The sequence below is a fragment of the Mus caroli genome, chromosome 4 (genome assembly GCF_900094665.2).
Source record: "Mus caroli chromosome 4, CAROLI_EIJ_v1.1, whole genome shotgun sequence".
In the NCBI taxonomy this organism is placed as follows: domain Eukaryota; kingdom Metazoa; phylum Chordata; class Mammalia; order Rodentia; family Muridae; genus Mus; species Mus caroli.
The window spans coordinates 88,047,658-88,066,513 of NC_034573.1; the positions used below are offsets into that span (position 1 = coordinate 88,047,658).

Sequence of the window (18,856 nt, forward strand, 5' to 3'; positions counted from 1 at the left end):
CAAGGTTGTTTTGATTTGCATTTCCCTGATGATTAAGGATGTTGAACATTTTTTTTCAGGTGCTTCTCAGCCATTCGGTATTCCTCAGTTGAGAATTCTTTGTTTTAGGATCTTTTCTATAGAGTAAAATTTATACACTCACCAACAGTATCTAAAAATTCAAGGTTCATGTTTCTTGTGAATTAAGACTTAATTTATCTTGCCTGCTCAGGCATCTCATATTCTGACTCATTTCACATATTGTCCTGATAACAGTATGGGTTTTAAGTATATGTTTGCCCTTTTCTGCTTGCGTATGTGTTCCTGAAGGTATGAGATGCTGGGTTCTAATTAGATCAGATTCAGATTTCAGATTAAATTTTCATAGTGTGTTTCTCCCCTCCCCCAACATTCCAATATTCAACAACAACAATAAAAACCTTTGGATGATAGTTAACAGATTCAAGAAGTATTAAATTGAGAATGCGATGTTGGTCCTAACACATGTTAAACTTATTGCCAGTAGCTAGGTATCAATGCTTTCTTATCATTTTACAAACATCTCTTTCTCCTAAAGGAACAGAAACAAATGTGGAATTTGATCTAATTATCATTCTTGGTTCCAATCCATTTTGTAGAATAGCACCCTGGGTATAAAAGTCAAAATATTTATCTCAAAATTAGAATTCTATTTTTAAGAATAAAAGACATGTAGCATCTGATTCTCCTACTCCTCACAGGCCTGTTACTTTCCATCTGTTACTGTTCTTAGTATTACAGAAACAACCTAGCAGGTGTTAGCAGGGCCCACTGTGCAGATGAATACTCTGAAGCACGGGAGTGAAACCTTGATTGACATGGTGGGCACCAGTCCATCTCTTGGGGAGGACATAGATTTCAAGATGGTAGGCAGCTTAGGTGCCTCTCATAGGTAGTACAGTACCTAGAAAATCACTCCTTGGTCAGTTGTCAAACAGAAACTAAAGCAGAAGTGTGTCCTGTTTGACTCGCCATTATCATGACACTGATGTTGTCATCAGTGAGCGTGTCATGGTTTATGTGTTCGTTTTTGTCATAATCTGCATGCTGACATTTTATAGAGTGAATAAAGAACACATCAAGACATTTATATAAAAGATAATTTTAGCACAATTGGTATCAACAAGATTTGATCTAATGTGGACTGGTTCAAGTGGTTAAGAACATTAACTGTTCTTGCAGAAAAACTGGTTTGATTATTCCATATGATGGCAGATAGAAATCTCTCACTTCAGTTCCAGAGAATCTAATGTCCCCCCTCCAGCCTCTGTAGGGACCAGGTAAGCACATAGTATACAGAAGTGCATGCAGGCAAACACCCATACGCATAAGATAAAAATGGAAACGAATTCATCCAACAAATATTGTCTTCCAAAACACCCCCCTTTCCCTGCAGTTTTCATTAAGTAAATTTTAAGAGCCATGTTTGTTTTTGTTTTTTGGGTTTGTTTGTTTGTTTGTTTGTTTAAATAAACTTAACCATGGCCAAGTATCTACAGAGTCCTTAAAAACATAGGATTCCATAGTTGTGTTACTAAAATAACATTTACCTCATTCTTTGACTTTATTTTATTGGAAACTGTTTGATTATGATACAATCTTTGCTCTCTATACCATATATACACATACACTTATATATTTACATTATATATGTATGATTTTTAGATAAAATATATATAATAAATATATAAAATATATAAAAACAAATGCGTATAAGTATAATCCTTCACTCTATCTTATGTATTATAGCTCTTTAAAATGAATGCCCTTATTGGGATAAACCAAAATGATGTAAATATGTTAGCATGTTTTTTCCTTTATATTAATGAATACAATGCATACATAGCAAATCCATGCTGCATAGTTTAGCAGTCATCATAGTAAATTAGGCTGTAAAATCTGAGGTTACAGAAGACAAGGCCTTTAGTAAAATCAAGAATAGTGAAGAAATTGAGGAGAGCCCTAACTGCACGTATGCATGGTAATGTTTACAGACACACACACACACACACACACACACACACACACAGGTACACACCCATATGTCTACACATGCACATACACCACACACATTTATGCATGAACACACCATATACACATATCCTATGCCTCACCCCCACTGGCAAAAGGCTTGATTCAGACCCAGAACATGAAGACTCACTATTGTGAGGCAATTTTGGCTGCAACCTTAAGAACTGTGCAGAAGAAAATCTATCTTTACAGTTGCTTGTTGGGGGTTTTTGATATTTTACAGTGAACCATTGAGAAAGTATCATTGGCGGAGAAACACGAATGATGTATCTCTTTTCAAATATGTCTCTAAGAAACTTTATCCTTTAAATTTTTCTACTGTTCTCGATGTATCAATGAAATTTTTTTACATTCTCATAATAATTTTACAAATGGGGAAAGAGTACCAGAGAAGCTAATGGACAAGTAACCTGGTAGAAAGTAATTGAGCCCAAAGCTACATCCTAACATAAGTTAGTCACAGTGACTATTTTATAGGTAAGTATGATTACTATTACTTAAAATCTGATATCAAATTAGGTGGCCAGAAATTAGAATTTACATGTATATTGGAATGTCACTGTTTTAATTAAATTTCCATAGATATTTAAAGAGTTTGAAAGGTGGACTATTTATACAGTTTATGGCTGTACTCTAAATGGTAGCCAGAACACTGGGTGGTGTGGAAGCTGTCTGATTGCAGTGGCTGGAGAAGGAAAGAGCTGGGCAGTTTACCTTCCTCCTCTAAGGTTTAGTGAGTCAGGAGGCAAGCGAGTACCTTGATAATGCTGCATGCCTGTCAGACCATGTATGACCAGAGCAGGGTGCTGAGAACCTTCAGGAACATATGAAGATGTCCAGCATTGTCTTGTATACTCATTCTGCTGAGTGTTGCTAAATCTTAAATGGTTTGGTTAGGTCTGTGATAAGGAACTTGCATCTGGATGTGAATTAACATGTGACCAACTACACTGTTTGGTTTGACTCACATTTTATTCAAAACAAGATAGATGTCCTCAGTGGAGTTAAGTGTTGCCTTATGATAGGGTAGAGCTTATGTAGGCTGGTACACGATGGCCGTTTGAGGAGAACTGAACTAGCCCAGCTCTGCAAAAAATGAGAAACCTGCTAGAAGTGCTATGGAAGATTCCCATGTCCCTCATTTTGTATAAATGCCATTTGTTTCAGAGCGACTGTTGTCCGTTTCCATGGCTTACCCAGGAGAATGGGAAGGAGCTAGGGAGAAAGAACTCACGAGAGGAATATACATCCCTGGAAGTGTTATTAATTGGTTGAGTAAGACAAAATGGGGAAATAAAATATCTGCTCTTTACAAAGTAACGGCATCTTCCTCCCTTAGCTCATTAAAAATTAAAAGCACTCTTGGCTTAAGTGGGGCAAATTAGTAATTAAGTGCTACATAATCAACCTGGATAAACATAATGTTGAAGGGGAAGCCAAATTAATCACCCACTGGTTTGTTTTTTGGCCCATTAATGCCCCTTTTCCCCATGTCCTTCCTGTGGTGCCAGGATGCTTGTTCTGCTCCTCTATGGCTGGAGGAAGAGTGGGTTGTGACAGCTGGGCTGACAGATGATGGAGAAGCAGACCTGAAGAAGGTGTGCATGCATAAGGTCTTTATTCAAAGAACACAGCTAGGACCTGTGTTACAGCCTTTAAAGGGCCATCATTGGGAAAGCTGAAATGTGACAGGAAAAAACTAGGTGGTAGGAGAATGAATGAGGGGGAACATACAAAGTGCACAACACTGCCTGGACTAGTGAGGGGAGGGAGGAGAGAGCACTGACACAGACTGGGAAAGCCATGATCAAAGTTAACAGTGAAGACGATTTGCTTGCTTCAAATCTCGAATCTGCCATTTACTGTAGGTGAGTTACTTAATTCCTCATGTTTTACATGTGTGTGCGTGCGCACACCCACACCCACACGCATGCACACGCACACATAGCCTCATAACTCTTACCATAAGGGGTAGACATGTTCACACATATAAAGCAAAACAACTTTAATTGTTCCTTCTCTGTTTAAATTATAATAATTAGACAGTGAGATAATGGACCATCAAAAAAGCACCCTTACTGTCTTGAGGGCAAAAAAGTCCTACCAGTAAGATGCCATTTCAACAGAACATTTAGAGAGCTTTGTGCCCTGGGCCTTTGTATTCAAGACGATCCTAAAGTGGGATACTAACTCTCTATGCAGAGAGAAGCAGAGTCTTAACTGGACAAATTACTCTCTGCTTTGTGCAGTATAATAAACTTTAGTAACAACTGCTGGAGACCCAGTCATGTGGAATTGTGGCAACTATCTGCTAAGTGTGGAAAGAGGGGAGGAAACAGAACTGGATTCATTGTGGCAGGCTAAGAGGAAATTACGGGACACACAGAGAGAAAGTGGTCCTTGAACTACCTGTTCCATTCTGGGTGATGACCTGTCTATGGCTTGCTAAGCTGCTATGTGAGCAAACTTGGTAAGACACATTACATAATATCGTCGAGCCTCAGTTCCTTTTTAACAAACCTTACTGAGTTGGTACAAATCTGAGAATGAAAGCCATTGAGCACACTGCCTGTTACTAGGAAAAATACTAATGTTATTATTCTTTGCATTAATTCAACACTCAGGACAAACTCATCCAGATACATCATATATTATTCTACTTTATAGAAGGAAATTAAAGCACACGATTTTTGAAGGATAGTAGTAGAACGAGGGTTTAAACTCAGGTGGCCTGGCTTCGGACACACTAATATGTCCCTCATGCCCCAATGCTGTGGAAGATACCTATTCAGAGATGGCTGTGCTAGGGGTTGGAAATAAAGCAGATGTCCCTCCAGTCAGTAGTAAGGAAGACACTATTTCTTCTCATTGTTGGAAAGACTGGCAGGGCTGAGCCTACAGCTGTGGTTAACGGTAACTCTTACCAGGTGGGGCAGGTGAGCAGGCAGCAGAGCTAATCCTGCGTCACTACCTCCCCTGTGGTAGCACTGCAGCCGCTTATGCTAATCTTAGTGGTTTTGCTAAGAGAGAAGAAACAAGTTGTTTATTTGTAGGTCACTCGTATCCGTATGACACTTAAGGATGATTATAATAAGTGAGTAAACATGCTACTAGAATAAAAGTCCCAGTCAAAAACTGTCTACAAAGACACGCCAAGTACTTACATCCTCATACTCAAAGCCTTCGGGTACCAGAGCAGGCTCTGTAAACGTGGGGAGAGCCTGGCTAGAGAAACTTACTAGAGAAGTGTTCCTGGCAGACACTGAAACTCCAGCCATGGCCTGGTGCGAGCCCCAGGGAACATCTCTGGGATGTGGCAGTTTGTCTCTGACCTGGATTAAGGGATTAGTTTGATGGAACATTACATTGTGAATGCAGATCTGGAAAGCATTTCAGGTCATGTGGTGTTTGGTCATGGCATTGAGAACACAAGCTACTTTTAGGAGATGGCATTTTTCCTGGTACCAATTTTTTAAAATTACCATTTCTTTACAAACTAACTTAGAAATCAGTTTCTTCATGGGTGTTTTATAAAAACAGAATTTATTTTATCTCACCTGGTTGAAAGCTCAGCATGATAACAAAAACTTGTGGGGTCTCCAGGGGTGTCACTGGGCCTACAGATTGGTAGATGAATAGCGTGCTACTTTGGCTGGTCTCTTCCTCAGCCAGTTTTCTAGCACAGTGACATTACTGGCTGCGGAGTGTAGGGCCTAAGTACTAAATCTCTTTACCAGTCTGGCATGAGAGGAGTGCTAACATGAAGCACTGCATCAATCAAGAAGGGGAGCAGATGCTGAAGTGTATCAGATATCAGTAAACAAGCCCACAGGAAGGCCACTGAACTTGGCATCATTCAAGCGAAAACACACTACAGCCTTCATGTCAGATTGCTGTGAACTTTTATAAACTGCAGTAAGTGATATGTGTGGGTTTTTTTCCCCTAGCTGGACAGCTGCTACTGTTCCACTTTCATTTGGAGATGATATGTTATATGTTCTAAGAGTTTTTAATCTGTAATTTTAAAGAATACATTTAGTGCTCAGAGTATTAGTGGTCGCCGGCCTGGAATTACAGTTTATCAAGTATCTTTCCAGGGAGGAACTTTTTTATTTTTCTCATCTAGTAGCCCCTCTTTGTTTTTACTTTATACAGTATAATTCACCCAATAAATAGGACCGTAAATAGGAGCACAGATTCTGATATCATGCAAAACTAAGCTCAAGTCTCAGGTTCAGATTTCATAACTATGTATTGGGTAAATCCCCTGGCCTTTCTAAACCTGTTTCCTTACTTCAAAGACTAAGATTCTGGAGTGTATACCTCATGTGGTGGTTGAGGAGATTAAGTGAGATGATATGTTCAAAATATTTGGCACAGTCACTGGCGTGAGTCATCCCTCAATGAAAAGGACAGATAGATGCAGCGTGGATGATAACTGTTAGCTGACTGTGTTCAGTGTTAGTTCTTTACATGTATGATAAGTTCTGCTGGTGATGCTTGGGATCAAACCTAGAGCCTTGTGCCAAGCAAATGCTGTGCCACCAAGTTACTCCTAGAGCCTGGCTCTTGGCCACTTTGTACTCAAGAGCACGTACCCAGCACTGCTCTGCTCACTCCGTGTTACATATCGCCGGTTCCTTTGCCCCTGGACTGGCTGATAGGAGAAAACAAATTACTTAATCAAGTTCACACTTTGTACCCAAGCTGGAATGTTTCTATCCCTAATTCCCTGTTCTTTCTCCTGAAGAGATCCAAACATGAGAGCATGCCAAGTAGAATTTAGGTGAAAATAAAAAAGAAAGAAATCCCAGCCAGGTTCCTACCATCAAGGATCTGACAGTGAGTGAGATTTAAAAGCAATAGGCAGAAACCAGAGTGGACCATTGCATGATTGGCTGGCCTGACAGTCATGGACAGACGTAGGACGTCAAAGCATGGCTTCCACAGTGAGTGGGCCTTGGAGGGTAAATGGACACGTTCATTTCAGACTAGGTGGGAGAGCAGTATGACGATTTGTAGAGGTGCCAGTGAGAGTGACAGAATGATGTCAGATAAGTTTAGTCTGGGGAAGGTTTCCAAGCCCGCAATACTGGAGAGAACACTGGGTCTGTAAGGAGCCCAGCCCACTAGCACTGGGGCTGGTAGAGCAGCCTCCTGTTTAAGAAAGCAAACAAAAGTTTAGAACTGATTATACCCCACCCCCAAATTAACAAGGTGAAGTGTAAATTAATCCCACCTGTGAATAGAAGCAAAAACAAAAGCACTTAAGCTTGTGAGAAACCCTGAGGTAGAAAGGGGGTGCCTTATCTCAAAGCTCCCAGAACACTAAGCTAACAGTTTGTTTCTCTAGAGCACATCTGTGGACAAGGTATGGTACTGCAAAACAGCACATGCTAAGATTTCAGCCTAGAGAAGGGACTTTCTGAGAGGCCAGTGAAGGGGAGAGGTGCACAGTCTATCTTAGCTCAGTACAGAGCCTTCCTCATGGTCGGTTAGCACCTTGGTCTAGAGGAGCTTGTGCTTAGAACAGAGCTGAGGGGGTTGCAGTTCTTCCCACTGTGGCCAGGCCAGTCTCACCTACTGCCATCTGCTGGAGTGGGACCTGGACAAGCCAGTGAGATGACTGCAGATGCTAGAGAAGAAATTTACAAGCAGTCCTGAATTGGACATTTAAGCATGTGTTTCGCCTCCTAGGAAACAACAGACTGCTTTGTTTCTGATTCAGTGTAGTAGAATGGGGAGATGGGACTCTGTTTTCCAGGGCATCCTAAAACTGATAGCAGAAGAGGTTCATTCTGAATATACAGCTGATAATTGTTGTCTTGATTACTGACCGATTTCATCTCCAGAGCCATCCCAGTATTAATGGCACTTTGCCAACAATGGTAACCTGCAAACACAGTTGTTTCTCTGGGTCACAGGCAGTAAGAGGTGAAGCTCGGATAAGAATGCAAATCCCCCGCACTAGGCTTGGCTCGCCACGAAGTGCTGAAACCCACTTCTATAAATTTTCTCTGAGAACACTGAGCATGTGCTGACCTCGCTAAACTGAGCTTCCAAAATAAAGTTCCAACTTTAATCAATCCTATCCAGTCTTTAGAGCTGGATAAGCATGCAAAGAGCCAAAGCGGAGGTGAGACTCCACAGGCATAGCCTGGATCTGGCTAAGAAGGGAAGCATTTATCACAGAGCACCAACCAACCACTTAGATAGCAGTGCTACTGTGGATGGACTCAGCCTGTTCTCCAGTCCACACCAACACCAGCTTTCCACTTTCCTTATGAGTCTCACTCTGATCTATATTGTATGCCAATCACTGAATGACTCTGGTTGTGACCTGGACCAAGTCTTGGGTCTCCTCATCTTTACACTGTAAGGGTCAGACTTCAGGTTTTTCACACATGTTAAGCAATGGAACCTCAGCAAAGCCAACATATAAGAGAATGTACCATGTGTTTCCCACTTACCCCGTCAGTCTTTTTATTCTTCCTCAGTATAGACCACCCTAGAAGGTCCCTGCTGAACACAAGGGCTGAGCCACATTGTTTAACAGGAAATAATGCATGAATTTTAGATACCTAAAGATGCATGATAAAATAATGACAAAGTATTATTACAATGCCTGACTATGTACAAATGCCTGACTATTAAGCACGATAGACTGGAAAGCTGTCACCATGGGGCTGTGTACCTTCACAGCTGTCAAACTGTCTCTCTAGTAGGGAGGTGCTTCCGTCTATCAGACAGTGTCTGGTGACTTGTTACAAAGAGACTTTCTGTCAGCTCTTGCAGGTAGAATTCTTCCCAGGATGCTTTTCGAGATTGGCCTTCTATCTGGAACTCTGACCTCTGGCTTCACTACCAGAGGAGACATCTGGGAAGAGCCATGGAACTGGTCCTCCCTACCTTAACCATCATCCTTTGCTGATGGACGGAGGTTGGCATTAACAGTGTCAGTTTAATTCCTTCTCAGCACTTAAAGCTTTGAGATATCAGGACCCAACCCTGTGCTGGATCATCATGTAAGGTTTAATCCCACCCATGCCATTAGATTGATAAGATTGATCACTGGTAGATGTCCATTCCCTTCATGTTTGTCCTTGATAAAGACCCTTTATGTAAATGCCCCAAGAATAAGAATTTCGCTTAACTCATTTCCCTATCTCTAGTGTCTAACACAGCCAGACACAGACATGCTGCTTGGGAAATCCTTTTCATTCATTAAGCAAATAGCCCTAGGTATTTGGACAAGTAAAATCCTCATCACATCTACAATTGAGTGGGCAAGATGGTGAAACAATAAATGTAAATGCATATTATATCTTGGGTCAAGAGTTAAAAAGGAAAAGAGCAGGTTTGCTGGGAGAGCTAATTAGCGTGATTGATAGCTGAATGACAATAAATGTCTTTGACTCCTAACTCTGAACCTGTCTCATTTGTTCTCTGAAAACAGTAATCATCACTATTATGTTCACTGTTGCAACTGCTACTCCTGTTTCTTATGTATACATTGCATTCTAAATTTGATGTTAGTGTTTTCATATTGATTCTATAAATTCATGAACTAACCTTGCCTGATAGGCCTCCTTATTTCAAATGAAACAGACAAGACCCAGGAATATTCTTCATATGATGAGACAGCTAGTGTCACAGATGGTGCTTGAACCAAAGCTGGTCACACAGTCTTCTGTTCTGAGAAAAGGGAATGTCTTCTGAACTCCTAAGTGACCACTGCAGGTTCAACCTGGATCTCAGTTCGAGAAGCCCCAAATCATATTATATGGCAAAAGCCTCATTCCATTAGATTAAAGGGCAAAATGAAAACAACCATAACAAAAACGAGTTGCTGGAGAGTATTAGGAAAAAAGGGAAAATAATTTTGCCTTGGCCATCTCATGGTCACCTTCCAGCACTAGTAAGCCATCGCCATGGCAATGGGAGAAAAATTAATGTTGAATGTTGAGTCACTTTAAAAAGCCACATCAACAGCATACTGAGCTGATGCTGTAACCTCTCTGCTACAGCTGGTCTGACAGGGCTAGAGGCATGGTGTCGAGCTCCATGCTGGAGGGAGGAGGGGGGACTTAAGCTCAGCCTTGGAAGATTTAAGTCTGAGCCTTAACTGTATCCTGTGGCCTTCAGCAAGTCTGCTGACAAACATGAGAGGCGATCATATTAAGTCAGTATTACTATAGTAGCTTTCTGGAAGTCCATTCAAAACTCCGTAAAAGAGAACAGTGATATTTCCTAACCAGCGTCAGGAGGTTTGATATAATGAGGGATAGGGAAGTGCTTAGTAAACTGTAATGTGATTAACATTTTCCAGCCAGGTTTGGAAGAACTCATGCTGGAGTGAGGTAGGCAGGGCCGCTCTCTCTCCTTTGTCTTAGTAAAAAGCCCAAGGCTCAGATATTCAGAGCCTCAGCTTCCCAGCAACATTTCCTATTATAAATCTGCAACATGCCCTGCCTGATTTACACAATTTGGGCTCTCTTCATTCTCCCTGCACTTCAGTTTACCCCATGGAAAATGGGGATGACACCAGAGCTCTCTTAGTAAGGTGTCCTGGAAGGGCACAGAAAGGCTGGCTGCCTGGCAGGCCGCCATAAGTGTTAACAGCAGGGATGGCAGAGGAGAAGAGGAAGGAGCAGGAAGAACATTTGAAATGACATATGTATGTCAAGCTCAACACCTCCGTGGGGCACTGATGGCAGTACTCACACCCACCAGATGCTCTGGTGCCTTTTAGAGTGCTCAGATCAGTCACGGGCCCCTTTCTGTCCTCAGAGGAGTCATGCCTATAGTGGCTTTGTGTCAGACCCAGTTTTAGGCCTGCCTTTCTTTCTATGCTGTTTTGGGTACGAAGAGAGAACCAGACCAAAGGCTTGATAGAGACAAGAGGAAGCTTTACTAATAAAACAAGTTCTCTACAAGTGATGATTTCCCAAATACTGCGCTCTGACATGTTAAAAGACAACACTGGGAAGCACTGGCCTGGACAGTACTCAAATTAACTACGTGATGGAAAATGCTCAAGTTAAATTAACTAAATATCTTCATAGTGAAAGTCCATCGAGATGTTAATATATAAATATGCTTCTGAACCTCCTGGATTGGGTGTCACACAGATGTAATGGTGCCCAATTTTACTTAACCAAAGAATCGGCATTTTGCTAGTCTTTTCTAAGGACAAAAGAGTGGTAGATGCTGTGTAAGCCAACAGGTAAGGTCGTCAAAGATAACAAGAGGTACCATAAAAAGAACTGGAAGATTTCTACTAGTCCTGTGTCTATTTAATTAAAAAAAACATGAAGTCTGTCTTGGCAGTAACTAATGTGTTAGATGATAGAGAAACAGTAACAGGTAAGGCTGATAGAATCACTGTCTCTCAGAGTTCTTGTGAGCATTCTGGAAAGAGAGAGATGTTGCAAGGTAAATTCAGTATAGAAAGAGAGCATGGAGAACCATATTCAAAGGGCTTTCTTGCTCCATTTACTGGGCCAGGGGAATCATCCAGAACCACTTGGTTCTAAACTGAGACACAAAGAAATAGTCACAGTCATTTGGTGTGTAGTTTATGACCCACTTCCTCTTTTGTGGTCTTATTGGAACCTTCTCAGGCAGATTCAGTGGCAAGGGTAAAGTGTGGTGGTGAAGACCACTGAGAGTCCACGGTACAGGCCAGGAAGGCACTGGGTAAGGCATTTTATGAATCTAATGCACTTAATCTTCTTTTAACAGTAAATAGAACTCTCAGTTTACAAAGGAGAAGTTGAGGTTTAAAATAGTTAAGTGCCATTCCAGAAGCTACCACCAGTAAGTATTACAAAACCAGGGCTGCACTCAGATCTGCAAGGTTGCAAAGCTGCTTCCTACCATGCCATGGCCTACCAGGAACATGGTAGGTCCATGGAGGTTTCAACAGGCTGAGAAAGGTAGAAAGCAAGATGATGTTAGAACTAATTCTTCCTCCTCCTCTTCCTCTTCCTCCTCCTCCTCTTCCTCTTCCTCCTCCTCCCCTTCTTCCTCTTCTCCCTCCTCCTCCCCTCCTCCTCCTTCTTCCTTCTTCTCTTTCCTCCTCCTCCTTCCTTCTTCCTTCTTTTTCTCCTCCTCCTCTTCCTCCTCCTCTTGCTCCACCTCCTCCTCCTGTCTTTCTTTTCCTCCTCTTCTTTTTAAAACTAGATTTCCATGTGTAGCCCTGGCTATTCTGGAACCTACTCTGTAGATCAGGCTAGTCTTGAATTCACAGAATTCTGCTGGCCACTGACTCCTGAGTACTAGGCTTAAAGGCATTTGCCATTACAACCACTTTAGGTATTCTTCCTTGAACTCGTTTTTTTTCTTAAATACTTGGTTATTCTAAACAGCCATGCTTGATATGAATAATCCTGTATGGCTTTGCTGATTTGTCTTTATTTAGCCATATATATATATATAATTTTTGCTTCTTAGCAAACTAAAAAATGGCTAACTATATCAGTCTCATAAATTCTCATAAGTCATTGTGAAGTTTTATTATCCATGAGATTTGAACATTTGGCGAGTACTATGTAAATCATTTTATAGTCTATGCCCAAACCCAAACTAAATGGGTAGAAAATGGTAACCAGCACATGGCTTTGAAAGCTGATGGATCCAGCCTGGGTCAGTTACTAAACTCTATGCACTGTCATTGAGCATCAGAGAAGGTGGTAAAATATGAAGAACTGACATCGCTGGAATATGTGCAAAGCACATGTGGCTCTCAGGGTGCTTGATAGTGCTGTGCAGAGAACTTTATTCTTTGCTAGTCATTTCTTTCCTGATTATTTTTCTTCAATGTATAATAGAAAAATATAAATAGCTGGAATCAAACTTGAGTTTTTATGAGAATTTCTGCCCCAAATGAAACCATGTTTTCAAGAATGGGGAGTTTTAGGCAGAATTTTGAAAGATAGCCCCTTACTCATGAATTCAAGCAATACCTAGGTATGGAAACGATTGTGAAAATGGTATATAAATTATGAAAGTTATGTGGAATAATGAGATAATATGTGTGAAAGTACCTCCTTGCATAGAAAGCCCTAATAAATGCTTCCTTCCTTCCTGATTCACATGGCAAGCAGGTGGCAGAGCCCAGGCCTGATCCTTAGAGCATCTAACCCCACCTCAGTGCTCAGTGCCTCCTGTCTGCTCACCTCACATGACATCTTCCACATGTACTGACTGCAGGTTTTTAGAAATAACCAAGCACTCCAAAACATTCTGAAGAATGCTTATTACAGATGAGCTAATTCGTGAGAGAGTACCTGGTATTACTATTTGGAAAACAGTTACCAGTTAGGACTGGAAGGTTCCTTCCAGAGAGCTTTACAGACAGCAAGCTGAGACCAGCTAAGGCAAAAAGTCAATGGTCAGCAAGCCATATATGATATAAGAAATCATATAAGACATGCAGATGTAAAACCTTATATAATTGACTGTTTCTTCCTGACTTTTTAACTTTCCACGGAAATACTCTGGGAGGACTTTAGAAGCCCTTATACTTTGAAAAACTATAAAGACATTGAAGGCTGTGCTTTACATTGTATGCAGAAGAAAATAATACAGATAACCACTGTGGGAGGTGGTCTGAGTTGTGTTATTTTTTTCCTATTTAGTTGGGGTAAAATGGATAAGGTCTATCATTCAGCATTTTAACCCTTTACCCCTTTCTGAGTGTTCCTGTTTCACGGAGTGGGGTTCATTCACAATTCTGCGCAACTGTCAGCACCATCAGTTTCCAGAACTCTTTTCAACATGTGGGACTAAACTCTGGACCCATCAAACAGTAATTCTGCATACCCCCTTCCATAGCCACTTCTACAGCTCCGACCAGCATATCCCTACTTTCAACAGCTCTAGCCACATTGTAAAAGCAGCATTAAATAGCATTTGCCTTTGGGTGACTGGCTTCTTTCTAGCATAACAATGTGCTCCAGGTCCATCTATGTTGTAGCATGTGTCGGAATTCCTTCCTTCCTCCTTCTGTTCTTCTGTGTGCCCCCGTTATACCTGTCACAAGTGAAGATGTTACTGAGCTTCTCATCAGAGCCACTTCTTTCTAGTGGCAGAGATAAATGGCCTGGTTGTAAAAGTCAGCAGCAGTGGGACCTGGGACCTGAGAATTCAGACTCCCCTTCTAGTCTCATAGATGACTAACACAGACAACAAATAGAATTTCATGCTGTGCTTTCCACTGGGACCCCAATTTCTCTTTAGCTGCTGCCACGAGCCTCTGTTCAGCCTTGGGGAAGTCTGAGGTTGCAGACTGAAAGGTGAGGTGTTGCCTTGGGCAGCCTTGTTTCTAGTCCAACTCCAAAATGCCTATGTGAGCTTGTGTGGCAGTTCTTTGAGGGACAGGATAAAATAAGACCTTCACTTTAAAACTTGTCCTTTTTTAAAAAGTATTTTTTGAATTGTTGACAGTTTTCTGTACCTATCTGGTTTAAGCATGGTCTCCTAAACAGTGCGGTTGCATGATTCCGTGTTTGCCTGGGTTGTTCTGAAGCAGCAGAATATGATCATGTGTGACATTCAGATCACTCAAATGTCTTGTTCCAATATAAGATTTACTAAGCAAACTCACAGAGGGCAGCAGAATATGCCAACTGACCAAGCAGGTTCTGCAGGCCAGAGATAGCCTTTTTTTTTTTCCCCTATAAAAACACTCAGCAGCGTTAGGTGTGGTAGCACGCAGGAGGGCTTGGCTGAAGGATCAACATGAATCAAGGTCAGTCTTGGATACAGGCAGAGTTTGAGGCTAGCCTGGGCTACAAAATGAATCCTTGTCTCAAAAAAGAAAATATGCAGGAAGGAGACTATCAACAAACAAACAAGCAGATAAACCACTTTGACTAGAGGTGTCTTACACCTCTCTCTCTCTCTCTCTCTCTCTCTCTCTCTCTCTCTCTCTCTCTCTCTCTCTCTCTCTCTCTCTCTCTCTCTCTCTCTCTCTCTCTCATTTTCTGTGTGTGTGTGTGTGTCCCTGGCCATTAAGAGCAACACCTCTCTACAGTCCCCATCCTTGATTACTGGCTAGTATTATTCCCAGGAAAGTACCGATTCATCCCCCCTCACCTCTGTTGACCACTAACACATCCTCTCCACTTCCTTTACTACCTCGTGGTTCAGGTGCCATTCATTGACTTCAGCTTTGATAAAGAAAAAATTTGAGATACAGAAGCCCTCCTTGGTTCTGTGGAGCTGAGCATCTTACTTGAGCTACTGCTGCGGCCCTTCCCCTCTCCTTTCTTTGGATAACAGGACAGTGGTCCCCAAAGGGAAGCATCCGCTACCTTTCTCTTAGAGTTGAGTTCATTTTCCATTGCATGTTTCTGTTTAAACAGCAAGCCTTTTTAAAAGGGCTGAACACACATTGAGTGTGCATGCTAAATTTTTAATATGTGTGTGCCCACAGCCAAGAGAACAGAGAAGCCTTAAGTAATAATGATGCTGGATTATGCAAGTTGTGTGCTTTACGTGGCAGTGACTTCTAAATATACCCTTAACAGCCAGGTATTATTTAATACATCCCTATTAATCAAGCTGCCAAATCTAAATGAAAACCATGTTTAAATATATTTAATACGATTTGAGGTGAGTAGCAAGCTAATGTTGGCTGCATTTATTTTCCTCCCAGCCAGGCCTCCTTCACTCTCTTGTGTTTTCATTCTGGAAGCTTCTTTCTCCGGTGAAGACAGTGTCGATTACAAAGCAACTGATACTGCAAACTTTCTGTGTGGATTTCATCTTAGTGAATAAATGGGAATGTTTTAAGAAAAGAAAACAACACAGATTTTTTTTTTCCTTCTGCAAATGAGAAATGAAATGTCATTTCTTCTTAGGGTGAGCCATTGAATTAAGGCGGAAATTAATAATCGCCATAGAGAAATGAGTTGTCTCTACCTTCTGCAATATAGTGTCTGCTTTTGGATCTGGTATCACTCTCTTAGTGTCTTGAATTAAAATTTGTTACTTTTCCTTTTAATGGTTGGGTTTTTTGTTGGTTTTGCAATAGTGACACCCAGTGGCACTAATGAACATTGCAAGGGCTGCTAAATGCTCTTTCTAAAGCAATCCCCCTTTCCTCCTTTGGAATAAAAAATATCTAGTTTCTTGAAGTTGAAGGAATAATTGAGTCTGGACAAGACACAATTGCAGTTCCATCTAGTAGGCTTCTCATTTGGGACAAAGAAGGGAAGTAATGAAGGACAAGACAGATGGGGAGGGGGAGGTCACGCATACCACCCCAGCAGACTTTCAAAGTTATTAGTGAAATACCATTGTACACCCCTGCTGTGTATAACTGTTCCTCTTATTGCAGCAGTGTGTGCACTGTCCCAGCCTTTGCCGCAGGCATTTCCTGCAGCCTACAGAGAAATTGCTATTTGCTAGTGTGGCAACTGCGGTGATTTCTTGTTTCTCATATCCCCAGTCCTCTCTTCCTTCCATCTAGTTCTTTTGACTCATATTTACCCCTAAGAAGTTGTATTTGGGACTTTTATCCAATCATTCTCCCCACTAGCATATTTTCATTGGTTCCACATTTTGAGCTCTTAACTTGAGTCTCCCCGCTTACATGTCTTAAAACTTTTAAATCTTTGATTAAAAAGTCATAAATGCCTATTACAAACATATTAAAAGTTTCTGACTATATAAACACTGAAAACAATCCCTATAAAAATGTTCAACACTGCCTACTTTGAATTTAAAATAGGGAGCACATGTTTCACATCGATCATTGTAGAAATTTCAAGCTTTGTTTTAAAAACCAAAAATACGTGCAATACACGCCATATATAATTCACAGAGGCAGAACACACAAACCCACCATATCTGAGCACACAGTGGTGTGACAGATGGTGCTTCTGATGCTGATGTTAGAATAGTGCCGGACACTATTCTAATCACTTTACATGAAACAACCCATTTAATTTCCATAGCAAGGGTCAGGGACTACTATTATGGTTGTTCCATACATGTTCATGAAATGTTTATGCATTGCAAAAGAACAATGTCAACATGCTCGGTCATAGGACTGTAATGAATTATGGGCAGGAAGGACTATCACCAGTTCTTTAAATGTTTTGAAGTCAGTGTCACTGTCCTTAGTCTCTCTACCCAGCTCTGCTCAAAACTCCTGTATCTCCTTTACCTTCTGGCACCAGCTTTCTGTGCTCTGAATGTCATCAGCCACAGGGCTTACATTCCACTGCCCAAGAATCAGGCAATGAAGTAAGAGAAAATGAAGCAATGAAAAGAGCAAAGACAGGTTAGGGAGACAGGATATGCAAAGCTGATGATAAGAGCAATGCAAAGCTGATGATAAGAGTCACCATCCTAATGAAGGATGTTTGGCAGGAACCCTCAGTGGCAGAGAAGACAAAGGCCCTGTGGTGACAGTATATTGGTGAGTCTATAGTACAAACAAAAACAAACAAAACCTATGGAGGCTGGGGCATGCTGGTGCGGGGAGAGATGTGTGCTCTCTTCCCTTTCAGCCCTCTAACGAAGTCTTATGCCCCAGACACTGACCATGATTTAGAATGGTAGTGTTCTGTGATATAATCAAGAAAGGGGATGTAGGGGAAAGCATGCAGTCAGGAGAATTGGCCTAAGACATTGCTTCCAATACACATTCACCCCCTACCCTATGAATCCAGAGTAAGATGAACATGAGGCATAATGAAGTCCTGCAGACTTAGGCATGCTGAGCACCTGAGAGCCCAGGTGGACCCTGGGTCACAGTCTTCTCCAGACATGGTTTGTAAGTCTGTGTCTCTGGTCTGAATGCCGACTTCTCCATCTCCTTTCTTTCTCTCATTCTCTTATTCAGTATTCACTTCTTCATGGGCAGCCATCTGTGCTAGTCCTATTCTCTTCACAGAGTCAATCCTGGAGTGGACAGGCTCAGTCATGGTGTTTTGTTTTGTTTCAAGTTTTTGCCAGTATTGTAGAGAAGAAATACCATGAAACCAGCAGTGATAATAGTGGGCTAAACTCCTAGTCTTGAAGTCTAAGAAAATATTTCAAGGGAACTGACAGTTGAACTAGGACTTCAAAAACAGAGGTGAACATGTGTATGGGTGTTCAGGGAATGAGGTAGAGGGCCAGGGCAGACTTTTAAAGCTCATAAACAGAGAATGCATGAACTTAGAGACAAGTCCAGTTGTATATCTAATATAAATATGAATAAATAAATGAATAATTTTCCCCAGTTATATGGTGCAGAGGCAGCTGATATAATAGAGATACATATGAATCAAGAGTGGCTTTGTTAGTTGACAGAGAGACCACTTTCTCCAGCCTTGCCCATCATTTCCCCCTGGGTAGACTCCTGAGGAAACCCATATCTTTTTACAACAGCTGCTTACCGAGTAAATGGTACAGTGTGGTGATGGGAGACCATAGCAAATATTGATCATATTCCAGGGATGACTGGGTCACTGGATCTGGACATACCCAAGTCTAAATGTCCATTGGCTCTGTTTGTCCTTCTGTGTGTAAGTAGAAACTACAGAATGAGTAAGCAGAAGCTTGTCACAATGTGAAGGTGGCACATAGATGAGAGGATGGCAGTGTGGTCTAGATGCCAGACAGAGAGCAGGGTTAGAAAGAAATGGTCTAGATTCTAGTTTTTGCTCAACTATGGCACTGAAGTGAACCAAACGACAGTACACCTGTCTGATGGAGGTGTGACAGACATTATACAAGATTCCCGCCAGCTCTGGAATTTTTATCCTCCCTGGATGGCAGTCCTGACTTCTGGTCCTCACCTTTTCCA

The 18,856-nt window shown here is 41.4% G+C and overlaps 1 protein-coding gene across 7 annotated transcripts in view; it reads left to right on the forward strand.

The window, feature by feature from the left end:
• Nucleotides 1-18,856, forward strand: part of Fggy (FGGY carbohydrate kinase domain containing) — a 363,123-nt gene that overhangs the window by 290,899 nt on the left and 53,368 nt on the right. For 2 of the 7 annotated variants that reach the window (XM_029476124.1, XM_029476122.1), the window contains exon 15: nucleotides 15,713-15,964. The exons of 2 other annotated variants lie outside the window; for them this stretch is intronic. In XM_029476124.1, the coding sequence (XP_029331984.1) occupies nucleotides 15,713-15,892 (180 nt within the window). In that variant the 3' untranslated portion in view covers nucleotides 15,893-15,964. Of the gene's footprint in view, nucleotides 1-8,835; nucleotides 12,063-15,712; nucleotides 16,300-18,856 lie in introns of those variants that run through there. 3 more of the 7 variants (XM_029476123.1, XM_029476125.1, XM_029476126.1) reach the window with 3 other exon arrangements.